Source organism: Callorhinchus milii, unplaced genomic scaffold, assembly GCF_018977255.1.
Source record: "Callorhinchus milii isolate IMCB2004 unplaced genomic scaffold, IMCB_Cmil_1.0 Scaffold1, whole genome shotgun sequence".
In the NCBI taxonomy this organism is placed as follows: Eukaryota; Metazoa; Chordata; class Chondrichthyes; order Chimaeriformes; family Callorhinchidae; genus Callorhinchus; species Callorhinchus milii.
This window is the reverse complement of record NW_024704742.1, coordinates 38,409,808-38,436,172: the sequence shown is the minus strand read 5'-3', so window position 1 is coordinate 38,436,172 and position 26,365 is coordinate 38,409,808. Positions and strand designations below refer to the sequence as shown.

Below are 26,365 nucleotides of genomic sequence, written 5' to 3'. Positions count from 1 at the left end.
TTTATAACAACAACAAGATTACATTTGTATAGTGCCTTTCACGTCGGGAGGACGTCCCAAGGCGCTGGACAGTGTACAGTATTTCAGACCCGAGCTGGGGTCAGGGCGGGGGGTGACCAATGACATGGTTGAAGAGGAGGGTTTTGAGGCGGGACATGAAGGAGGGTGAGGAGGGGGTGAGGCGGAGATGGAGTTCCAGAGGTTGGGGGCAGAGCGGATGAAGGCTCTCCCGCCAATGGTGGGGCGGGTGGGTCGGGGGACGTGAAGCAGACCAGAGCCGGCTGAGTGGAGAGAGTGGGCGGTTGTTAGGGAGTTAGGAGGTCGCAGTGGCAGGGTGGGGAGTTTGAGTTACACCATTAAAACAAACAGAAAAACAGCTTTAGGGTCAAATATTTTCCACAAAGTGACAAGCACAAATTAAATTATTTTACTGTAGGGCGTTTCAATCTATCAGACATTGCATAATTTTTCAGCCTGAATAAAGTCCATAGAGATTACAACACAGGAGACATTTGCTCCACTGAACATTGCATCTCCCTGACCTAATTCCCTGCTCTTTTCTCTGTGCCCTTTTATATGGTTTCTCTACAAATACTTATTTAGTTTGCTACAATTAGCACTACACTTTGCAGGAACATTTTTGAGGCACCTTGAGACATCTTGATGATGTGATAAGGCGCTATATCAAATGCAAGGATAATTATTTAATTAGAATTCTCTTTCAAATGTTGTTGTGCTCTTAACATTAATAGCCACTTGTGGTTTCCATCAGGTATGGCGTTCAAAAACCCAACCACACCAATCTTAAAATCACAACCCTCAATGCTGTATGAATGAAACACTTTGCACAACTTTCAACCTCCCAAGAAGCCTCCGGCATATCAGGCTTGTTTCTCTCTCCTTCATGACGTACGGTGAACTTTACAGCCCTGAGCTCTCTCACTGATTATCTTCCTCGAATCAGAGGCAACTAAGAGTTCTTCCATGCAAAAGCCAGCTCGGCCACTGCCCAGCAGAACAACCAAGGGTCCATTTCCCCCCCCTCCCCTCATGTGTTTTGCTGTTGGTCTCGGCTCTTCACTAATTCTAGCTTGTTCCCGGGGATGATACCTCTTCCGGGAAGCTGCTGCTGTCTGTCTTATGCCGACTCTTGAGGGTGTGGCAGAACTATCTGTGAAGAATTGCAAAAGATTTTGCTGAATTCACAGTTGTTTATGCACAAACAGGAGACACTAGCACAATAAGGCGTCAACAGAATTCAGATCTCAGGATTGTTTAAGTTATGAATATAATATAGAGTAACAATTACAATACTTTAAAGGACTTGCATCCATATCATTGCAAATGCACATTATACAGCAGCTGAGATGCTGATTATTGAAACAAAATAGAACATAGCAATTATATGAAAGCTGAATCATAATACTCACCAGACCAAATTGTTAAGTCAGGATCCTGCAGTGAGAGGTAAGCGATTGTGAACATCTTCAGGTTTCAATTTAAGTTTCTTCCCCTTCAAAAAATTTGCTCTGTCTGATAGTTTAATGTTTGATCTGTGCTATATTATCTTTGTAACATGTTAAAAGATCAATTTTACACTTGCCATAGATTCGAGTGTATCAACAGACATTTTGTTAACTTTCTCCATCCTGATGTCCTATTCATGCAATAATGTCCTATTATTCCACTGCCCTATATTGTACTGTTTTTGTCCTCAGAAATGTAGCTATGAGTTATTTCACACATAGTATAATGCAGTCATGAACACATCGATACATCATATTTTGATATTTTTCCATTCTGTACAAAATCATGAAAAAGGCCACAAGGTGGCCATAAGATCACAAGAGAGGGTCCAATGAAAAAGGCCCTTTTGAGCTTATCCTTCCAGAATATCAACTATATTTCCTCTTATAGCAGCATTAAGCAATTTCCCAAGAGTGGAGTGTCCTGGCCTCAACCACCCCTGCTGATAGCCCAATATTTCTCTGAGTAACAATATACAGTGCTGCCCTCTTATCTGCCCTAAAACTCTTCTTCACATAATTGGATCTGTGCTTTCTCTACTGACTCAAGCTGTCTGAAAGTATTGTTCTATGTCTGTTTTCTCTTCCTATTAAGTATCTTGGATCCTTCCATGAAGGTTTCTGCAATCATCTTTCAAGCAGAAAATCACTTGCATTTGTACTTCAATGTTGCCCATACAGAGTGCGGACTTGGGGAGAAAAAGGAGGAAAATAGAACCGGTATAAATAAGAGATTTATTTCCAGATGTGAAAATGAGTATACTTCAGATTATTTGAATTACAAAATGTTATGATTTTATAATTAGCAGGAAAATGTTAAAGTTGATGTATGAAAGAATCAAGTTGACAGAAAAGCAAGGAATCAAATCCAAGGATTATTAATACAGTAAAATATACACATAACAATCATCCTGACATTTGGCATAGCGCCCTATCACGTCAGAAGGATGTCTCAAAGCGCTTCACAGGATTTACTGTGAAATTAAGTGACTGTTTAGTTTCCTCTTCTGGCTACTCAACCAAACAGCCTGATCGTGCTGATTATGTGTACATGGTTACACAGGTATTCTCGACATTTTGCAGCTCCTGGTTCCTGATAACACACAACAAACCATTCGAAAAACCAAACTTATGCTAACATCAGATTTATAGAAGAACCCAAATAAGCAGGAGCCAGTTTGCAAGCTTTTATAATACAATTCCTAGGAAGCCATATATGTAACACACCATTTTTTTTAAAAAAAGGTACACAGAATCATCTCACAAAGAATCCATTACAATTCTCAAACGTCTCGCTGTAACTCGGCAAAATTTGGCAGTTGAAGTAGGAATGTTTTAGTCGGTGATGAGCAGAAAGCAGAATTACTCTTCTCAGCCACTGCTCAGTCATCTGAGAAAGCTCCAGGTTTTAGTGTGCCGATTACTGCAAATCAAGTTATCAAAGCATGAATCAGGAATGTTTATCAATGCCCAGTGCAGTACTGAGCTGGAAATAATGAGACTATCGTGGATTCCAATCCCTCTTCGTGCAGGGATCGCTCAGATCATTGGACACTAACGCCTTTCATATCAGGAGGACACATTTGCCCACAAAACATATAATTACTCCACTTTACAGTATATCCTAAAAATGCTTTGGTTCATCTTCTCGAATGGAAAGGTGCTACATCAAATATAAGATTATTATTATTATAAAGGAGGTTAAATCAGCCTATTCTCAATCACAATCCAGTGGACCTGTTGAAAAGTACATACGTGCGCAGGATCAGGCTTAGTTGTCATGTGTTACATAGAGAAACTGCTCCTTCTCCCCACAGAGAAGGCAAGGAGTACAAAACCAGCCGCTCTAATCAACACCAACGCTGGGTTTACACTACAGGCCACCGCTCCTGTTTGTTTTATAAATAGTCTATATTATACATGCTTGTAACAGCCAATTACCCGTAAAGCACATTGAGATGTTGAATCGTTATAGGCCTTGTATCAAATAAATAAAAATTATTTGTCACGACTGTTTGTGCGACACTGTTGTGTGCAATCGGCTGCTGCGTTCGCCTACAAAATGTACAGTTGTTTTACTTTACCGAATATTTTGTGAAGCGCTTTGAGATGTCTCGAAGACACGATAGAGCGCTACACATCAAATGGAAGGATTATTATAAATATCCAAGCCACTGGCACCAATGCATTGAAAAAAAAACTACGCACACGTGAATTTGCAGCGAGCGCTGGACCACAGAGTGTCCCTGACGGGCTAGCTTGTTGGTAACCACAAACCACGGTGGCTGGCTCACCCAGTGAAAGGGTTGTGGACCCATCCGTTTGTGCCAGCCAGCGCCTCCAGAGACAACGTCACTGCTATCAGCAATACAATATACACACAGCACAAATACTAAAATAATCTTACAGTAGCAAATGGACGGCCTCAGTTTGAATTTAAGTTTAGCGAGAACCAAAACATTTTCAAAAGCGCCAGATCGGTTTTACCACAATTTGTGCACAGCAATGTCCTACAAACAACCATGAAATGAACGACCAATTCTGTTAGGGGGGGATTGTTGGCCATAACACAGGGAGACCAACCCTTCTCTTTCTCTTCAACCGTGCCTTCAGCTCCCCTCTCGACTCTCTACCCCCTCCTCGCTCCCTCCCTTCCCTCCCCTCCCCCTTCCGTCCCCTCCTCGCTCCCTCCCTTCCCTCCCCGCTCCCTTCCCTCCTCGCTCCCTCCCTTCCCTCCCCTCCCCTGACCATCCCCCTCCTCGCTCCCTCCCTTCCCTCCCCTCACCCTGACCATTTCCCCCCTCCTCGCTCCCTCCCTTCCCTCCCCTCCCCGCTCCCTTCCCTCCCCTCCTCGCTCCCTCCCTTCCCTCCCCTCACCCTGACCATTTCCCCCCTGCTCAGGTCCCGAACCAACTATCCAGCGCCTTGGGACGTCCTCCTGACGTGAAGGGCGCTCTATAAATGCAATCTTGTTGTTGTTGTTGTTGTTTTGAATAGTGGCACGGGATCTTTAACATCCAACTGAAAAGACAGCCGAATCTTGCTTTAAAGTGGTCATCTTAGGAATGGCAACTCCAACAATGCATGAAAAGCCAAAATCAGAAGGCTGCAATTGCACTAGTGCCCCAAGTCAAGGAAGCAATTGTAGGTCTCTCGATCTCTTTTCAGTGACTGCTGCAAAATGTACAAGCACCAGGCTCAGCCATGTGCCTTCTCGATCTGCTCACAATCTTGACTTGGGCAAGAGATATGGGCACTTGCACAAGTACCACAAGGTACTGTAAAATTTCACCCAAGCAAGAGTTAGACTTTTCAACAACAACAAATTACATGTGGAAAGCAAAGGAGAAAGGTTGAAAATTGGCCAAATAAAAGCAGCAAGAGATAAAAACCCTTACGGCAGAATTTAGATTCAGAAAGAAAATGGGCTGATTCATCAAATGAGCCAAATAACAATCAGCAAGAAAAACACCCCAAGCAGTTTCTTCAAATGACAGGAGACAAGTCTGATAAATACATTCTGACAGGTAAACGCAATCAGCCACTGCAGAGTAAGGCGTGTCCTGCCTCAAAAGGAAAAACAGACTTAGGACAGGGAGTGTCTCCTTACATAGTTCCTCATTTTATAATACGGAGACAAGAGATCCACAAGGAGTTCCCAGACTTCTGACAGTATTGTTCTCAAATTGGTTTCTTAGTATGAGCACACAGCCTGGAGCGTCTCTGCCTCCAATTCTGGGTTCCTTACCCCGTAGAAATACTGTATAATTCCTTATTCTGTATAAGAACGAGGATACATTTTGGGCAGGAGTACTTTCTAAGTTTCACCTTTTTCCCCCCTTACCTTCACTGCCCTCTTAGAAACAATCACCCATCATGAAGTAGTTTTTACTGCAATATAACATCTGGAAATCCAAGTAATCATGTTTACCTTATCAAATCGATCATTAATGTTTTACATTTCCCATTCTACTGCAGCCATGTCTATTTACATAGTGCCTCTCACGTAAAATAACTTTACAGGAAGAAATTTAATAGAAATTAAGTGAATGTTATGAAGGCAAATACAGTAGCGAATTTGCACCAGCAACGACTTACAAACAACGAGATGTGTGGGCAATTAATTGGAATTTTTCCAGGGAATTTGGATAAGAAGGAAATACAAGTTGGGAATGACCAAGTGAAACTCAACAAACTATCCCAAGGTAGCAAACACTGTCAGGAAGCTTGGCTTCTGCTGTCACCCCAATTTTACTGCAACAAGAAGTATTTTACATTATTTTGGAAAATTCAGCACTTCCAATCGCTACACTATTTTATGGAATGTAGTTATCACATCCGTCCTGAAATCCGTCAGCACAGTTGGTCAACTCCTAATCAAGAACTCACAACAGAGATGAGTAAGAGAACCACCACCCCTGGCTGTTGGCAAAGTCTAGCTTAACTCCTATCTTTAGTAGCTCATGCAAGTGAGGCTCCTGCAAGAGAGACAATTCAGAAGTGTGAGACTTGTGTCAGCCACTAACTTTCATACAGTTTGTTTGCAGGCAAAATGAAAAGTGTGGAAGCTGTCATAGGCCATAGCATTCGTCAAGTTAACGGAGAAGAAAACCGACTCAGAAAGAGAGAGTAACATGTCCCAACTCACAGAAAGAGAGAGAAAGAGAGAACAAGAATGCCACCTTCTCAGAGAGAATATCACCCTCAGAAAGAGACAATATCACCCACTCGGAGACAGAAAGAGACAGAGAATGTCACCCAGAGAGAGGGAGAATACATTACCCACTATGAGAGAGAGAGAGAGAATAGTACACCCTGAGAGAGGAAAGAGATTTCATCACACCTTGCAAGGCCATCGTGGAAACTGTGAATAACCCCCCCAAAACAACCATTGCAAAACACACTCCGTGTGTGGCTTTTCGTAACTGTCATTCTCACAATATCATCATATTTTCCCCCCTCCCCACTGCCACATCCTCACATCTGCACCCACCATGCAACACATGCCATCCCCCAACATTACTGTCACATCTATCACCTCTCACCCCAACAGTACATCTCTTCCCCCACTGTATTGTCGCATTCCTTCCCCCACTAAACTCATTTCTTTTTCTCCGCGCCAACCCCCCCCCCCCCCCCCACTCCCAGTGGCACCAACACATCTTCCCCTTCCTCTCCCTCCTCACAAAAAATGTGGCATTATCACACGTGTACATGAGGTAGGAGGGAATCAACAGGTATAGAGAGAGGGGAGGGGTAAGGGTTTATGAGCAGCAGACTAGTTGGGTCCGAGTGGCTCAATTTCATGTAATTCTCCCACTGCACAGCATGAATAGCATCAGAATACACTTCCTATACATGAAAACACAGTATTTATAACACGGTTTGCAAAGCATTCAAAAATACTGAATCCTAACAGAACTGGATGTGTTCACCCCGACCTACAGTTTGCGTGGAAGCGCAGTTTCCCACAGTTGGGTCTGAAACACATCTGGTTACCAAATGGTTTAATATTTAGCATTGCTGTTAGGAATATATAGTTTTCCAACCTTTAATCAACAGAGGAGCGATACATGTATCTTATCACAGCCACAGAATGGGATATAACATTTCTATGATGAAAGGGTCGGAAATACAAACAACATCAAGTGTTCCCACTACAACAACAAAATTACAGTTATAGAGCGCCTTTCACGTCGAGAGGACGTCCCAAAGCGCTACAACAACCACCGCAAAATTTATACCGATTTATACAGATCGCATAAGCCTGATCTGTATAAATCATACATCTGCCCAAGTTCTGTTCAAGAATTTATATTCTATGCAAGTTTGAAATAATTTATACTTTGCCTGAGTCATATTAAATGTATGGTCCCAACTGATACGACTTGTGAGGTTTACTGTATTTTAGCTGACGTATTAGTAGCAATGCACCTCAAGAGGTGTCACAAAACCCCAACATGTCTGAAATTCATCAGTTCATAATGGCAGAAGACTATACTCTTCAAAAGAAACCCTTAATTCATCTCCTCAAATCACTGCCACCATTCAGTCACAGACCTCCAGTCACTGAGGCTCCAGTCACTTGCTTCACCATAGCACTACACACCTCGAAAAGCTTCAGGTGGACAAAATCTAAATGTTCGACGGGATGTTCCTCTTCACTGAAGTGAATATAGCACAAAGTAACAAGCCTTGCATTTGATATAGTGCCAATAATATCAAAACATCTCAAAGTGCTTCGCAAGTAATTCTGTGAAGTGAAGTGACTATTTGCAGGTCAACGATAGCTGAATTTGTACATAGTAATGACACAGAAACAGCCATGAAGTCAATTTCACATATTCACCACGAATGAAACTATACTTTTTTTATTTTCTTCCTATTCTCCGCTCCTGAACGCCACTTGCCCTCCAGACCTTCCCTCTAAGCAGAAATCTTCATGCGTGGACCAAGACAGCGAGTATCAACTGTTCGTTCAATGGGGGGGAGGGAAGGATTACAATTCAGCCCCTCTCACTCTGTGCAATTTGCAGCAAGATGATGATCAGCAGTGAGCCCTGGTTGACTGTTCCCTCCCAATCCCAAGGTGTGTTGAGGCCAAACTTATCACTCCAACTGCGATCAACTAAAGGGACAGAACCTGGGACCTTACAACATTTCTACGGTTACTGCAAGCAGGATTGTTTTTCCTGCAGGGCCATCAAGGGAGCTTTGATTTTTTACATATATATATATATATAAATGCCTGTTCAGGTGGATATTAAAGATCCCGTGGCACTGTTCGAAAAGAGAAGGGAGTTTCTCCTACCTTCCTCGTCCTGGAACACCAAGTACCTCAAATAAAACTGATCATTTGTTTCACAGCTGTTTTGTCGGAGCATTGCTCTGTGCAACTCTGCTGCTGCGTTTACCTACAAATACACAGTCACTCCATCTCACAGTGATAACGTCTGTGAAGCGCTTTGAGATGTCCTTCGAAAGCGATGAGGTGCTACATCAAATACAAGGCTTATTATTATTGCTTTTCTGAGTGTCCACCACAGGCTTTAACAAGTAGGCTTCAGAGCTGCCGGTGGAACCTCAGTCACTTGCATCTTAATGGAGGATAAACAAAAACTACCTTTTTCTTGGTGTTTGATTTTTCTGCTGAAGCAATGTGGTTTTTCAAAAAAAAAAAGCAGAAGCAGAAGATTTTACATGGAATAGACACTGCCCAACACTCAGGACTGTCATCAGCCTTTCATACCTGAAATACAGGACATCACAAAAACAACAGACAAGCCTCAGGTCACCTCAGCCAAGAGATAAACAGGACAGCGAGGAGCAAAGATCCACATACAACCTACAGGTGAGACACACATTAAACACAGCACAGCACAGCCCAGGTCAGCACAGCCCAGCCCAGCCCAGGCCAGCACAGCCCAGCCCAGCACAGCCCAGGCCAGGCCAGCACAGCCCAGGCCAGGCCAGCCCAGGCCAGCACAGCCCAGGCCAGCACAGTCCAGGCCAGCACAGTCCAGGCCAGCACAGCCCAGGCCAGCACAGTCCAGGCCAGCACAGCCCAGATCAGCACAGCCCAGCCCAGCACAGCCCAGGCCAGGCCAGCACAGCCCAGGCCAGGCCAGCCCAGGCCAGCCCAGCACAGCCCAGGCCAGCACAGCCCAGCCCAGCCCAGGCCAGGCCAGGCCAGCCCAGGCCAGGCCAGCACAGCCCAGGCCAGCGCAGCCCAGCCCAGCCCAGCACAGGCCAGGCCAGCACAGCCCAGGCCAGGCCAGCCCAGCCCAGGCCAGCCAAGCCCAGGCAAGCCCAGCACAGCCCAGGTCAGCCCAGGCCAGCACAGGGCAGGCCAGGCAGCACAGCCCAGGGCAGCACAGCCCAGGCCAGCACAGGGCCTGAGCCACAACCGCGGCCTCTCCTCCCCTCACACGGGCCTCTCACCAGCGCCGCATCCGCGTCACCCCGACCCCCCCCTCCCCCACCCGGGCTCCCCCCCCCCGGCCCCGGGCCCCCCCGACCCCCCCTCCCCCACCCCGGGCTCCCCCCCCCCACCCCGGGCCCCCCACCCCGGGCTCGGGCTGTGAGGGCAACTTACACCGACGCCGCCTGGAGCAAAGGTCCCTCCCCCCCCCCCCACCCCCCGCCCCCCCCCCGGGCCCCCCGGACCCCCCCCACCCCCGGCCTCCCCCCCCCGGGCCCCCACCCCCGGCCTCACCTCCTCCTCTCCCCGGAGTGTCTGAGCTGCTGTCGCGGCCGCTCTGCGGGTCCCGAGTCCACGTCTCCACCAACGTGGCAACTGCTGCAGATTGGACACCGGCAACTTCCGCTTCCGAGAGTCGTCAGAGAGAGAGAGAGAGAGACTCGGAGAGAGAGCTATGTACACACACACATATATATATATATGTAGATATGTACTCTGATGTATGTGGAGACAATGCCGTAGTAATTCTGGCATTTGGTGCATTTGCATTTGCTGTAGCGATTCAAACTGTTGAGAGGCGTCTCAAAGCGCTTCACAGAAGAGATTGTAAAGTGGTTGAGACTCCGTATTTTGTGGCCGCGACGCAATAAAACGCGCAGTCGATTGCGCACAGCGGTGTCCCGCAAACAGCCACGGGCTGAGGAACCGCATTTATTTGGAGGAATTATTACCCCCCAACAATCGACGAACAACCGGGTTCCTTGTTACTAGTAACTAGTTCCTAGTTACTGCTAAGTAAACCGAGGCGCGCGGAGCGGAGTAGGGAAACTCGCCTAAGGTTCCTCCCCGCCTGGGAATCTGATCTGGGTTTTCTCACTTGCGATGTGAGCGCGTTAACCACTGCACTACGGGATTCCTATAGACATATACAATACAAAATTACATCTGTAAAGCGCCTTTCACATCGGGAGGACATCCCAAGGGGCTGAACAGTCAGGGATTAGGACCCGAGTGGTGGTGGGGGGGGCGGGAAGGTGTTTGAAATCGGGGAGAGTGGAGGGTAGGAGGGTGGCCGAGGGCACGGTCAAAGAGTCTTGAATGCCTTGAAGGAGGCAAGGGAGGGAGCGAAGGGGTTGTGAGATGGAGTTCCTGAGGGTGGGGGCAGAGAAGCTGAAGGCCCAACTGCGGATGGTTGGACAGGCGCGGCTGGGGACATGGAGCAGGCTGAGCAGAGGGAGCGGACAGGTTCATAACAGGTTGATAAGGCAAGAGGGGACAAGGTGGTGGAGGTCCTTGAAGGTGAGGATGAGGATTTTGAACTCGATTCTCTGAGGGATGAGGAGCCAGTGGAGCCAGGCTAGGGTGGCTGTGGGTTTGGAACTCCATCCCACAGTCCCTTTGCCTTGCTCCCTCCCTTACCTCCTTCAAGCCATGAGACCATCCTCTTCGACCCCGCCTTCAGCCACCCTCCTACCCACCCTGCCCTCCACCCTCCCTGATCCCAACCCCCTGCTCGGGTCCAAATTCCTGACTGTCCCGTGCCTTGGAACGTCTTCCCAATGTGAAAGGCGCTTTACAAATGTCATTTTGATTGTATTAAATCAAGGTCCTGCTTGCCCTGTTCAGGTAGACATTAAAGAATCCATGGCACTATTATGAAAATAAAAGGGAGTTTCTCCTGGTGTCCAGGCACACTCGCCCTGATAAAATTGGTCATTCACTTCATGGCAGTTTGTTGGACATTGATGTTTGCAAATTGGCTGTTGCATTGACCTACAAATACAGTCACTACATTTTATAGTAAATCCTCTGAGACAGCTCAATGATGTGATAAGATGCTATATCAAATGCGAGGATTCATTAGTATTATTATTTTTGGGGATTCCACAGTGCAGATAAACTATTGTTTTATGGCTACAGCCTATTCCATTCTCTCTGCCAACTGTGACCTGCTTCATAACCCCATCTGTGAACAAGCCCTCATCCACCCTGCTCTTTGGAACTCTCTTCCTAAATCCTTGTGCCTGGTCGTGCATCTACTCTCCACTTTCAAAACCCTTCCTCTTTGACTGTGCCTTAGTTATCTTCTTCCTAGCCCACTCATTCTCATCTCATCTGTAAAAGAGCTTTGAGAAATGTTACTGTGTGAATAATGCAGTGCAAGAGCACATTGTTTAGCAGTTGCCTCTTTGCGTATGTTGTTTTCTTTTTCACCTTGTCCTATTTCCCACCTTCTATCCTACATTTAGGGGCTCTTCTTCCCCAGTTTCAGTTCCGATGACCTTCTAACACTGAAACAAGATCCTGTGAGAGGGACTCTGTATAAATGCAAGTTGTTGTTGTTAACATATGGTAACATGTTATTATGGAGGAGTCATGCAGCTCAGTGGTTAGAGCACTTGCCTCGCAAGCGAAAGACCTGGGTTCGATTCCCAGGCATGGCAAAACGTTACTCCACACGCCTGTTTCCCGAGAAGTAATCAGGAACCTGGTTATTAGTCAATTGGCAGATCACTTTTTCACGGATAATAATTCCCTCAAGAAAAATAATAATTGGTCACTTCAATCCACCACTGTTCATGGACATTGCTGTGCACAATTGGCTGCCCACCTTCATCCCCGAATTTCATCTCCACCTATATATCTTACCTCTCTTTCTGCTCTGAATGCCTCCTCATCCTTAATGATTTCAACCTTCACTTCACCCCCTCCTGCTCTACCTCTGATGATTTTTCCTCCCTTATCTCCTTCCTCAATCTCTCCCTCCACATCTACTCTGCCACCTACGTCCGCCATCACTCCCTCGACCTGGTGATCACTCGGGGCCTCACTGTCATAGACCTCAACATTATCAACAAAGTGATCTAGGACCATCACTTCATCTCACTTAACTCCTCAATCCCTCCCCCCACCGCCACCCAACCCACCTCCATCTCCTACCGCCTCTGGAAAAAAAAATCTCCCTCTCCTTTTCGCCTACTTGGGAATCATTGAACTCCTTGCCTTCTGGGCTTCCTCCCACAATGACCTAACCCTCCTCGGACACTCTTCTCCACAGCTCCCTCTCCTCCACTCTCAAACCGTCTCCTATTCACATAAATCACCATGGTACACCAGCCACCTCCACTCCCTTAAAGCTCAGGTGTGTGCCGCTGAGTGCTCCTGGTTTAAATCAAACCTAACTGACCATCGGCAGATCTGTCTGGACCATATCAAATCTTACCGCTCCGTCCTCACCTGCACTAAATTGTTGTTCTACTCCAAGACAATCTTGGAGGCTAAGGACAACCCCACGCTCCACGTCTCCATCACCAACCGGCTCCTCCGCCCACCCTCTCACGCCTCGCCCATCCTCATCTCAAATGCCAACTACGAGACAATGAAGGACTCCCTCAAATCCAAATTTTAGGGAATCCGCTCAGCTGCCTCTGCTATCCCCTCCCCATCTCCTTGTCCCACCCCAACCTCTACCTATCCCTCCCTCTACACTTTGAACCTGTCTCCCCCTCCTCTCTCATCACCACCATAACCCGTATGAAATCTACCACTTGCTCCCTTGAGCAAGTACTGGTACTGTTCCCACCCCATTAAAAACCGCCGTCATCACTCCTTTCCTTAAAAACCCTCCCTGCATCCATCTCTACTCCCTAACCACCGCCCCATCTCCAACCTCCCTTTCCTCTCCAAAGTGCTGGAATGAGTTGTTGCTTCTCAGCTTCGCTCCTTCCTCTCCCACCACTCTCTTCTTGAACCCCTCCAATTGGTTTTCTGTGCCGCCCACAGCACAGAAACAGCCCTGGTCAAAGTGACAAATGACATTCTGTCCATCTGTGACCAGGGCTCCCTCTGCCTCCTTGACCTCTCTGTTGCTTTCAACACCTTTGACCACTGTATCCTCATCCGCTGCGTGTCCTCTCACCTCAACGGCGCTGTGCTCGATTGGTTCAGATCGTACCTCTCACACTGCCTTCACTTCCATAAACAGTTTCTCCTTTTCCTTTAGCCCCCGCACGATCTTGTGTGGCGTTCCTCAGGGCTCTGTCCTTGGTCCCCTCCTCTTCAATATCTATATGCTCCCTCTTGGTGACAACAATCGCAAATATGCGGTCAACTTCCACATGTATTCGGATGACACTCAACTGTACCTCTCTGCCTACACCCTTGACTCCAGGACCACTGCTGTCCTGAACAATATGTCTGTCAGACATCGAGTCCTGGATGAGAGCTAACTTTCTTCAGTTGAACGTCAACAAGACCGAAGCTCCCCTCAGTGCCTCCTCACCTCAGGCACTGACAGCATCACCATCCATGGTTTCACACTCCACCTTACTAAGGAAGTCTGGAACCTTGAATCTTGTTTGACCCTCAACAATCCTTTCTACCAAACATCTGCGCCAATACCCGCTCTGCCTTCCCCCACCTCCGCAGCGTCACCCGGCTCCGACACTGTCTCACACCACAGGCCACCAAAACCCTCACACAAGCTTTCATTACATCCAAGATTCGACTATGCAAACTCACTGCTTTGTCGGCCTCCCCAACTCCTCCCTCCATAGGCTGCAGATCATCCAGAACTCTGCAGCCCGTGTCCTCTCCCGCACCAGGCTCCGCGACTCTATCACTCCCATCCTTGCCTGAATCCACTGGCTTCCCATCACACAAGAGGATAGAATTCAAGATCCTGGTCCTCGCCTTCAAAGCCCTCCATGGTCTTCCTCCCCGCTACCTCTCCGACCTCCTAAACCACTACCATCCTATTCGCTCCCCCCACTCAGCGGACTCCGGCCTGCTTCATGTCCCCTGCCTTGCCCACCCCACTATTGGCGGGCAGGCCTTCTGCCACTCGTCACCTTCAAGCCCCGTCCCAAGACCCTTCTCTTCGACCGTGCTTCCCCCCCGAATGTATATTTTGTGGACAAAATGCGGCAGTCAATTGCACACAAGAGTCCCACAGTGACCAAATTATTTTTTGGAAGGGATTATTACCCCCGAAAACGCAATCCTCCAATTAACTGATAACTGGGTTCCTACTTACTGCTAGGTAAACAGAGGCATGTGGAGTAAGGAAATTTGCCAAACTTTTCATCCAGCCAGGAATCAAACCCAGGTATCTCGCTTGAGGCGAGTGCTCTAACCACTGAGCTACAAGAGTCCAGATGAATGTAATGCATCAAAAAGAAACACTGATAAGAATTTCCTCCCCAATAAAGAGTCATAGAATTAAATCTAACCAATCTTTTATTTGTAAGTTTATTTGTTTGCTTTCAGGAAGTCCCAAATTGTGAGATTTCCAACAGTTCTCTAGTATAACATTTTTCACTTTATCCGCAGGATTTGGTTCCGATAGTCACTTGCCAGATACGAATCAGATTATCAGTGTATCCTGCAAACAGAGTCTGGAGAAAAAAAAAGAATTTGGCATTAGCCTCATAAAAACTTTATAAAGAAAGTGCAATGCTAAAGCCTACCAGTATATTCCCCTCAAAAACAAAGTTACACTTTAATTTCATTCACATTTGATAATAGGATGTGTGAACTATGAGTTTACCAGACATTTCAGATTTGTTTGCTGACCATTTCTGTCACCTAATAAATACACGTTAAGATCTCTTATTCCCATTGCTATTTTATTCCCATTATCTCCTCCGATGATGTTTGAATGTTTCATTCAGTTTTGTGACGTTCAGTTATTCAATGAATAAATTACTGGAAAAATAAATTTGGAAGTACCTCAGACAAAACTGTAAAATATTATACAGTTGTATGCCATGTATCGACTGTACCCTCATTCTTTTGTTTGTAATCCTGCCCCAAATAGGGTCAGATGGGTAGTTAAGTGACTCAAAATAATCATTGGGACAGTCATGAACATCTGGACTATTGAATGCTACCAAGTACTCACAAGAACACATTAACTTCAAACACTAAACAATCTAAAACAAATGTTATTTGACTCACCTGACCATCAGCAGACCAAGCTAGCGCCGTGCAATGAGGTGGCTGTGCCTTGCCGCTAGTACTGATGACTTCCTGACGCAGTTCATCAACTATGATCTTTCCCTCTAAATCCTTTGAAGAAAAACATAAATTTGACTTAGTTACCACTGGCTTAGTACTAGTTCAATTTATATATTCCCCCATACATATCAAACAGGACAACTTGCACCACAACTGTACGTTTCTATCATAACCATTATTGAAGGCCGACAGGCCTCGACTGTATTTGGGAAAAAAAAACATCAGCCACAGCTTGTCTCACTAAAGATTCTGTACAAGTACAGGGTCTGTACAGGGTCAAAAGCCTGACTACAACAAGTAACTTTAAGACATTTCTTCTGAAGCTGGTCAGGTTAATTCCACACTTCACAGCAAAAATTCAAATGGTGATAACAACAATAAAATTACATTTGTATAGAGCCTTTCAACAAGCAAGGAGTTTGCATAGTCAAGCCTTGATGTAATGAAAGGGTGTATGAGGGTTTCAGCTGCCTGCGGTGTGAGATAGCGGTGGAGGTGGGGGAAGGTAGAGCAGGTCAATGCACAGATGTGGGGTAAAAAGGACAGTTGAGGGCCAAGTTTCTGGACTGGCTTAGTAAGGTGGAATCTGCATCCAGATGGTGATGCCGTCAGCGCCTGAGGTGAGGAGGCGCTGGCAGGAGCCAATCAGCAGAGCCTCGGTCTTGTTGACGTTCAACTGAAGAAAGTTAACTCTCATCCAGGACTTGATGTCTGACAGACATTCTGTCAGAACAGCAGTGGTCCTGGAGTCAAGGGTGTAGGCAAAGATAAGTCAGCTTTAGGGAGGAGGCCTACAGAATTTGTAATGGGATATAACAGTTCCAAACTACAAATCTGTACGATACTCAATACGATATAACAGATATACAACTAAAAGATTAAAAGATAGGAAACCGAGAACAGCAGAAGCAATGCTGGATTATGCTGAATTTTAGAATATGAACAAACATTTTTGATATAATTAAAACTTAATTATGATCAGTTACCAAGAAAAATAACTATAAATTGGAATGCCGCTTGAAGGTTAATTAGGTATTTAATCAGATCCACAGGGGATTTACTTTTACAAGCCTGGCAGTGGTTTCAGCACGACAATTTAAGGACCCTATTGCCACTCGCTTCCTGAAGATACCACTTTCACATTAAGCAAGGCAATTTTACTTGTGCAGCAATTGCATATAACCAGAGTAAAAATCTGCAATAAAAGTACATCAGCCCCCCTCCCCAATCATTTCAGAATTTCCAATTAGCTCAGAAACAGCCTCTGAAGTTTCCGCATGTACATCTCAGAAAAGGCATATGAAGGAGTTTCATCACAGCTAACATATTCCATAGTAAGATCAGTGAACTCCCTGCTCACTTGCACAAGTGTTTTCAGAACTCAACCCATGTATATCCGCATGCATGGAATTCTTACCCAGATCTTGATGCTGGGACCTGTTGCAGCACACAGCCAGTATCTGTTGGGGCTGAAGCACAGAGAATTGATGACATCCCCACCATCAAGAGTGTACAAGTGCTTTCCTTCATTCAGGTCCCACAGCATAGCCTGACCATCCTAAATAGAAAATACAAAGTTAGAAGTTAATCACTACACAAGATTCCACTTTCTCAAACTCAGGCTTCTAGTCAACTGTATAAAGCCCTTAGAAACATAATAATAATCCTTGCATTTGATATAGCGCTTTTCACGTCTTCTAGACATCCCAAAGCGCTTCACAGAATATACTGTAAAGTGAATTGACTGTATATTTGTGGGCGAATGCGGCAGCCAATTGTGCACAGCAATGTCCCACAAACAGTCATGGATTGAAAATGACCAATTTATTATTATTGTTTTTTGGAGGGATTATTAGGAGTGTGGAGTAAGGAAATTTGCCCGAGGTTTCACCCTCTGCCTGGAATTGAACTCAGGTCTCTCACTTGCAAAGCGAGTGCTCTAACCACTGAGCCACAGGACTCCAAACATCCTCCCAATGTGAAATACGCTACATAAATGTAGATTGTTGTAGTTATATTAAAACAGGGCCTGAAAACGATGTTTTACTGGTCTGGGGTTATAAAGTACCCAAGTAGTCAGGTTGTCACTTTCAATTCAGAAAACATGACACACTATGGGCCCCATCCACTTACATAGGCTTTTCAATAATTGATCTAAGCAACAATAAAACAGCCTCTTCGGCCCCGCAGAGATTGTTACTTCTGCAACACACCCTCCCACAATCTTGGGACCCTCACAACATTGTAGAACTTACCAAATGTTACATATTTAGCTGGTAAACAGAATAAAAGGGCAGAATATGCTGACAGATCAGATCCGAGTGAGAAAAGTGGTCTCAAGGCCACAGCAGCAGGACATACCTTCCCACCTGAGGCGCAGAGAGATCCATCAGGGGAGACAGTCACAGCATTGAGGTAACCAACGTGCCCAATGTGATTGGTCTTCAGCTTGCAGTTTGTAAGATTCCAAACCTACAGACAATTTAAAGGATAGAAAAAATCTTCAATAAAAAACAGAAGCATAGAAATTTACAGCACAGAAAGTGGCCATTCAGCCCATTGACTATGCTGGCTCTTTTAAAGAGCAATCCTTTGGGTGTCTCAGACTTTTCTCCACACCCCCAGAGAGGGTTCGGTGTAATCAGATATATCCACCAATAACGTTCAACAAAAAGGTTTAACATAGCATGATCTTCAAAATCCCCACATTTAAAAAAATGTAGGCTAACCTTTACACACATTGTGAACACGATTGAATCAGTGATCAATGGCTTAAATCACAAAAGTATCAAACACAAAGTCAGACAGCATATTGGTACGATTCATATTTGACCATATGTCCTCATTTGTATAAGTCAATAATCACAGCAAATCATTATGTGAACAGCAATGAAAGTTTTAATCATTGGACATGTGCAGTCTGGCTCATGCTTAATACATCTAAGTGAGTCAATACTAAACAGAAAGAGGGGGAAAAAGGCAAGCAAAGCACTCACCTTTAAGAACGGCCAGAACACGCACCTTTAAACTAAAATCCCATTTACTCCCATATTCTCAAGCCTGCGAAACACCGCACAATTGTAGAAATGAGGACGATCCAGCTTAAAAGTGTGCGGCCAGACCATTCTTAAAGGCAAAAAACTGAGATTTGTTATCTCAAGGCACAGCTGTGAAGAGAAAATAAAGGAAAGGAATTAATCCACTCTGCCTAAGGAGTGACACGCTGGACAAGCTAGGTAACGCACTACAGAATAAGTTGAGCCAAGAACAAGTGTATGTGCTGCATTCTTACCTTCACCATCTTGTCCCAGCCACAGGAAACAATGATTGGGTTGCTGTTGTTTGGTGAAAAGCGAACACAAGATACCCACTCAGAGTGGCCCTCTTCCTAATTACAAGAAGAGTACAGATCAGTTTAAAGACAATTTAATTCCCACTCGATAAATCACACGCTGCTATGTGAAGGCAGGAAACACTCATATTTGCAGGACAAGTAGTCTTCTCCTTTATAAAAAGGATAACTCAAAACAATGTGACCAAATTTTAATCATTGTGTAACCTGCAGGATGTATAGAAAACTTCTATATATCATGAGACGATCATGAGAGCTTGGGTTTAACTGCTGTTAATTTAAGACTAGATAAATCTATAAGAAGTCAATTCACAGGCAGAAAGCCCTTTGTTAAAAACAATTGACATGCTACCATGGGATGTTTTGAACATACCTGAATGGTATATTTGCACACCCCAAGAGTGTTCCATAGCTTGATGGTCCTGTCACGTGAGCCTGAAACAATCTGACGATTATCTGCAGAGAAGGCAACACTCAGAACATCTTTGCCGTGGCCATAAAAACGACGGGTGCTGGTACCCCTGTTTATGAAAAGAAAATTGGGAAAGAAAGACTCTTCCATCAGCATTTTTATTATAGAATATTAATCAATATTTTTACCATAGATATGACATTTGTTTCACTAATCTCAAGTGCAAAATTTGTCTAATAGCACCAAAAGTATGTTACGCAATAAGAATAATTCATACGCGTACCACTATCCCATTCTCAAACTCATAGTGCTTTGCTTTCTACCATATGTGGTTCTACCATATCTAGTTCTTCACAAAGTGTCCATTATTACAGTACACGGGCCATTTTATCCCAAGTACCACTGCAGTTCAGTAAGGGCCTGCACGCTCGATAGAAGAGAACCTGCAACTGGGTTCTGCACTGAGCCACCAAGAAGATTGCAGGCCTGATTCTCAGCCCGTGGAGCACAACAGGATTCAGGGCCCTTGGACCAAGGAGGGAAATTTGTGACCTCCCTAAAGCAGAGTCAGTTATAACTATGTCCCCCTCCCAAGAGTACCCCATGAACCTAATGCAGCAATAATGGCCAAGCATGGCAACACTTCCATACAATGATCTACATTTTTAAAGAAGCATAGTGGCTTTCACAAGAACTAGAATCCCCCAAAGCTTGCCTTAGTAATAGTGGAGTCCTGTAGCTCAGTGGTTAGAGCACTCGCTTTGCAAGCGAGAGACCTGAGTTCAATTCCAGGCAGAGGGCGAAACCTTGGGCAAGTTTCCTTACTCCACACAGAGCCTAATAATAATCCCTCCAAAACCAAAAACAATAATAGATTGGTCATTTTCAATCTACGACCGTTTGTGGGACATTGCTGTGTGCAATTGGCTGCCGCGTTTGCCCACAAATATACAGTCAATTCACTTTACAGTGTGTTCTGTGAAGCGCTTTGGGACATCCTCCCGACGTGAAAAGCGCTATATCAAATGCAAGGATTATTATTATTAATAATAATAAAACTGACATTACAGAGCTGCTGGAAATAAGATTTCAGGGTGGATACTAAGCAGTTAGCAACATTACTTGAATAAATTGAGATATTCACTGGCCTTTATCAGAAAAAAAATATTAGAACTCATAGGGTCAGCTGGAGAAACCATTAACTAATTGCCTTTGGATATAATGAATCTTAAGGTCGTACAAAAAAATCTAAATTTAAATCGAGTCACCAAGCAGGAAGATTTAAAATAAATGTTCACACTTGGTGGGGCAAGGTTTACCAGAAACCCTCACTACACTCTGTGTGTTTATACAGGCCGACCTGGGTATAACGAACAAAGATATGGGAAAAAGGCCGTTCCTTCCAGGTGTTCACTATAGAACGTTACACATGATGAGCAGTTATCTACTGAAGGGGAAGAGGAGCAGGTATATGGGGTGAGGGGAAGGGGCTGTGCTAGCAGCCGTCCCGTGTTCTCAAGAGTTCGGTGCTTGTATCTTCCCCCAGCCCAACCCTGGACACCCATGTGATTGACTGCTGAACACCCTGCTATTCTGACTTGATTGCAGATCGTTATATGGTTCAACGATCGCTGTTTTAGGGTAAGAAACAATAGGAAAAAAGGGATCTGAATGTCAGAGTCGCTATAACTGGAGAGATTGTAATAACTAGAGGTTGTTATACAGAAGTCAGCCTGTGTGTATATATATAATATATATACCTAACTACTTTTTAAAAAGTTAAATATCCCTAACTTACTTACAGTGACAGATCCCACAACCTCAAGGTGGCATCCCATGACCCAGACAGGGCAAACTGCCCATCAGAAGAGATGACCACATCACTGACAAAATGAGAGTGACCATGCAGCGAACGCTGGGCGACACCATAGTTTGTCTCATCCCTCGTCAGTTTCCACATGATAATGGATTTGTCTGTAAAATACAATGTAATTAACCTGATGTATAAGGGAAGCCATGTAAGCAGAGGCTCAGCCCTCAAACTCGATTTAAACTTTACTTACAAAGAACTATAGCCCCTTTCCACATTATTTGCACTTATAGAAAAGGATGAAAATGTAATTGAAATATAGATCTGTGCCACATGTTGTGGGTCAAGATTCACACGCTTGCAATTCTTCCCTGTGAAGCCCCATTTCAGTATGCCAGAACATTGCTTATCCAGACCATTCGATACTTAGTGATTTGAATAAGTAATAAAATTTAGACTATGTGCTTCCACGGCTCGATCGAATGTGGGGTTTGAACCCACAACCTTGATTCAACGAGGTGAGAATTTCAGCCACGATCTGGACACGTAAATGGCCTTGACGTTAAACCAACTATTCACCAGAACAGTGTGGTCCATTTCCGTTGGGAGCAGAGCTCGAAGGCGATCACGATCGAGGCGCTCAAGATGGAAGGCTTGAAAGATTGAACTGAATTGTGCAAAACTCTTCCTACCGACAGGGGACTGAAGATTACGACAAGGGGCGGAAAAAGGGAAAGATTCAGAAGAACTTCCCCCCCCTCCAGAGGTATTCAAGAGCATGGAAAGATTTTCCTGGATGGCTTTTGAGAGCGGTCAATGAGAGGGCCATTTAAGAGACAATTAAGACAAAGAATACGCCGAGAAAATGTAATGGGGGGAGAGGGGGAGAGGGAGAGGGTCGATATTAGTGGAGACTTCTTGAAAGTACTAATATATATATATATATATATATACACATAAATAAAAGAGATTTTAAATATTCAGCGAGTGAGCCAGTGGGAGCTGCTGTGAAAAGGGCGCGGCGGCCTCCCCGCCTCGTGTCGAGTCCGCCCTCCCGCCGTGACCCCGGGGCCGCCACGCGGACACCCCCCCCATCCCCCCCTCCCTCCCGTTCCCGGGCCCGTGTGCCCGTGTGCCCGGCCTCGAGACCCGAGCGGGGCCAAGTCTCCGCCAAGCGCCCCGCGGCCTCTCCCTCCCTCGGGTCCCAGCAGCAGAGCGGGCTGTGCGGCCTACACCTCCCCCACCCCGGGCCCTCCCTCCCTCCCGTACCTCGCGACGCCGACAAGATCATGTCGGGAAACTGCGGCGTGGTGGCGATCTGGGTCACCCAACCCTTGTGGCCCTTGAGGGTGCCCCGGAGGGTCATCTGCTCGGTCATGGCGGCGGCGCGGCTCGGCGGAGGGCACGGATGGAGGCGGATGGAGGCGGATGGCTGTCAGCGGTCGGTCGGCGATCTCCTTCCCTCACCAGCGACCGCCATCAAAGAGGCCGGTCCGCGCCTGCGCGACCTGCATATGACGTGCCGCGGGGGGCGGGGCCCCCGACCCGGTGATTGACGCCTACACTCTCGCCCCGCCCCCCCCCCGCCCCATCCCACGTGGCACTCAACTTGGCCCCCAGTTTGGGGCGGGTTTTGGGCGGGTTTCACTCACCTCGTTGCAAATTCTGGGGCTGGGGGGGGAAAAACCAGCTTTTATTTAAATAAAGATGATTTTTAATTTGAGATGTTTCCCCTTTGAGAAGCCTTACCTTACAGAGTTTCAGATGCACTAACCTAAGTTGGTCACTCCCAAAGGAACCAACACATAATGTTAGGCTACTTTTGGGCTAGAATTTGGTTGAATTTGGCCTAAAAACGTACAGTATTTTAATTTCTGGCCACCCTTGTTGGCAACCCTAGTGGCAGTGCAGATCCTTCACTGGTGCGCTTAAAGCTGCCCAACTTTCACGGTTTAACAATATTCTCGCCAAAATGTTAGGCCTTGCAAAGTTTATTTTTTAAAACAACTCAAAAGAAAGCCTTGCAACCTTTTTTTTTCCAAACTGAAAAGCAAGCGTACACCACAGAGTTTTTTTTTGTTCCAGTGAAAAAACTAGTTTCACAAGACAGCCAAAGTAATGAAAGGTTGCAGTTTTACATTAATAATGTAGGGTTCGTTTAAATTCGCAACCCTGAACTGACACAAATTTCCTTTTAAGTAGTAAAATGTAATAAAAGATTAGTAAAGAAATGCATATCACAGTTATATGTTTCACCAAATCAAATTAATGCTTACGATGAGTTAGTGAACTTCCTGCCATGAGTTGCTTGAATCATTAGTAGCTTTGATGGAGGAATCGACGCGTCCATCCACGTTAATTCTAAAATATCCCTCTTTCCTCGAGATTGGTTTTGAGGTTAGCTGCTCCATTTCCACAACTCAGCTCTTCCACTCAGTTCTTCTCCTTCATTGAGTATTTCGACTGGAACCGGTATTGCTTCTTTGTGAGCGTCGATAATAATAATAATCCTTGCATTAAATGTAGTGCTTTTCACATCTTCTAGACGTCTCAAAGCGCTTCACAGAATATACTGTAAAGTGAATTGACTATATTTTATGAGCTAAATGGTTGTCTCAATCTTTGTCTTCTTTATGATGTTTGTTACGGGAAGCTAGTCCATTCCCAAATTCCTTTCTTCTCTTTAAAAATGTACACATCGACCCTTTGATCACCCTCCTTCCCCCCTTGCCCTCCACCCTCCCCAATCCCAACCCCTAGCTCGCGTCCAAATCACTGACTGTCCAGTGCCTTGGGACATCTTCCCAACGTGAAAGGCGCTGTACAAATGTAATTTTGTTGTTGTTGTAGTGAAGACATCCAGATTCAGTTCCACTAAAAACATCTTTTGAGACAGACAGTTTCCTCCCATCACTGATATCTATAGTTGTCAACATCCCCTCGCCTTTATCAAAATTACAAGTTTGTTTCAAACAAGTCTGAGTATCACAGATTTAACGTCCATTGTGTAGCTGACCACAAGCAATCTACCCATGGAGAGAACCTTATCAGCAATGATGCTGAAACTTTGTCTGTAAACACGCTTTCACTCGTTTTCCATTGTCCTTGGCCTTCATGCATTTGAGTCATGTAGTCAGCTTTTATGAAGTAAACAGGTTCATGAGTCTTTGGGATTTTTTTTTGGTCAACTTAAGACAACTCAGAATTCTGGAATTGCTTATAAATAATCCTTACATTTAATATAGTACCTTTCAGTTTCATGCCGTAAGACTGAGGAAGAGAGATAATAATAATAATCCTTGCTTTTGATATAGCGCCTTATCACGTCTTCAAGATGTCTCAAAGTGCTTCACAGAATATACTGTAGAGTGAATTGACTATATTTTTGAAGGTGAAACACGGCAGCCAATTGTGCACAGCAGTAACCCACAAACAGTCATGGAATGAGTGACCAATATTTTTTTTAAGGAATTATTACCCCCAGAAAAGCGATTCGCCAATCAACTAACAACCGGGTTCCTACTTACTGCTAGGTAAACACAGGCATGTGGAGTAAGAAATTTTGCCCATGTTTCACCCTGCTGAGAATTGAACCCAGGTCTCTCTCTTGCAAGGCGAGTGCTCTAACCACTGAGCTACAGGACTCCATGGGACTGAACTGGCTCCAAGGTGACCTGTTTGGCAACGGAATATTAGAATCAAGTCAATACTCTGTGGTACTCTCGGTAGTCTGGTTCCTGAGCCAGGCAGGTCCACAGTAGTCCAGAGCAGGGCTGATGGCAGCCTGGCTCATTAGTTGGACTTGGAGGGGCAGGGTTTCTTCCCACACAGCTTCTATTAAATCTGCAAGCCAAAGTCTAACAGATAGAATGGGCCTAGCTGGACAAGCAGCGGTAAAGCTTACCAGGCAATGCTTTCAATGGCAAGCTGTGCGGTTTTAGCTGGTTAATATCCCAACTTACATTCGGTCCACAAGTCTTGGCTTTTGACAATCTGTACCTGAAACTCCGGAATTAGATAAGCAGGTATATCCCTTCAGGGCGAGAGTACACATTCAGCAGGAACAATGTGCATTTATAAAGTGTGTTTGACTCAGAGTAGTATCTGAGGCCCCTTGACAATGGCATAGTTGACCGCTGTGCTGGACAGAGAAGGGAGGTAACTGTAGGCATGGTTTAAGAAGAAAGTCTTCAGGCAAGAGCTAATGATGGGCAAAGAGGGGCAAGGAGGAGGGATTGAGAGATTGGAATGTCCTCCTATGTGAAAGCAACAATATAAATGTAAGTTGTGTTGTTCAAAATCATAATTAAACAGTCAAATAAGGAAAACAACCATAAAATTACAATATTGTAGCGAATAGCAAAGAAATGCAATTGACATTGTTCTCTATCCACATGTGTACTCTATGATAGTCACCCAATGTATTCATAGTTGGTGCTGTCCATTGTAGATTAAGAGAAGGGCAGCGTTCCATTACCAACCTATTATCCTAACACAAAGACAAACCTCTGATCTTACAAAGTCACTCAGAGAGGGTATCTTCGAGATACATTTCCTTCACGATTACTAGCATAGAGGATGCAACTGCAAACTGGTTAGCTGTTGCTGTGGGGCTACAAGCTGTGCCCATTAATGTGTAATCTCCCCTTTGATTCTCAATGCTCCAAACCTCAGAAAAACTGCAACAGCTGAAAACGAAGGCCCCATCATCTGCTCATAGGAAGATTGTGGGGTTAGTATCCTGGAGGGATGGGATCAAATGGACTAAACGACCGCCTTCACCTGAACCTTTCTTGTGATCTAATGTGCGAGTCCAAGGACAGGTTATTGTTAGATCCCAGGTTTGATCTCAGGCAGAGTCATGCAAGCCTAGTTTCTATTAGTGTTGGGTAGTATTCATGTCCCTCATGACTATGAGGTACAGACATTGAAGGCAAGGAGAAAATTGAAAATCCTGGTGGGTTCAATGACCGACCGTTTGTTATTTCTCCATATCGAACATAATAATCACCCTCACATTTGGTATAGCATCTTTCACATCAGGACAACCCAAAGTCTTCGCAGGATATACTGTTAAATGCAGTGACTGTGTTTTGTGGACAAACACAATAGCCAATTTGGCAAAACAATGTCTCACAAACATCAACAAGGTGAATAACTAATTTTATTTGGGGACTTGTCAGTTAGTACACCGGAAGAAACTGCCTTCTCTTTTTGAATAGTGTCATGGGCAAGAGAAGGCAGATGGAGCCTCGATTTAACATTTCATCTGAAGGATGGGATCTCCAACACCAGCATATCCCAGCACTGCATTGGAGGGTTAGCC

At 45.2% G+C, this 26,365-nt stretch overlaps 2 protein-coding genes across 2 annotated transcripts in view; both read right to left on the bottom strand.

Annotated features, from left to right (window-relative positions):
- Positions 1–9,852, bottom strand: part of sec31a (SEC31 homolog A, COPII coat complex component) — a 53,413-nt gene extending 43,561 nt beyond the window's left edge. The window contains exon 1 of the mRNA XM_042340526.1: positions 9,742–9,852. The gene's annotated coding sequence lies outside the window, so the exon portion shown is untranslated. The remainder of the gene's footprint in view (positions 1–9,741) is intronic.
- Positions 9,853–14,670: 4,818 nt separating this feature from the next.
- LOC103175775 (guanine nucleotide-binding protein subunit beta-2-like 1) lies at positions 14,671–22,510 on the bottom strand. The gene is made up of 8 exons (NM_001292442.1): positions 22,309–22,510; positions 21,032–21,203; positions 19,191–19,338; positions 18,758–18,853; positions 17,827–17,937; positions 16,883–17,023; positions 15,406–15,516; positions 14,671–14,843 (listed from the first exon to the last, which is right to left on the bottom strand). The coding sequence occupies exons 1-8, from the start codon at positions 22,415–22,417 to the stop codon at positions 14,769–14,771; spliced, it is 963 nt and encodes a 320-aa protein (NP_001279371.1). The 5' UTR covers positions 22,418–22,510; the 3' UTR covers positions 14,671–14,768.
- Between the last annotated feature and the right edge of the window lie 3,855 nt (positions 22,511–26,365).

Bases quoted from the DNA above. Each gene is read 5' to 3' on its own strand.
- LOC103175775 (NM_001292442.1), bottom strand. From the start codon at position 22,417: ATGACCGAGCAGATGACCCTCCGGGGCACCCTCAAGGGCCACAAGGGT. The intron at 21,204-22,308 runs GTACGGGAGGGA...TGTATTTTACAG, and splicing joins GATCTTGTCGGCGTCGCGAG to ACAAATCCATTATCATGTGG. The intron at 17,024-17,826 runs GTATGTCCTGCT...TTTTCTATTTAG, and splicing joins TCTGCGCCTCAGGTGGGAAG to GATGGTCAGGCTATGCTGTG.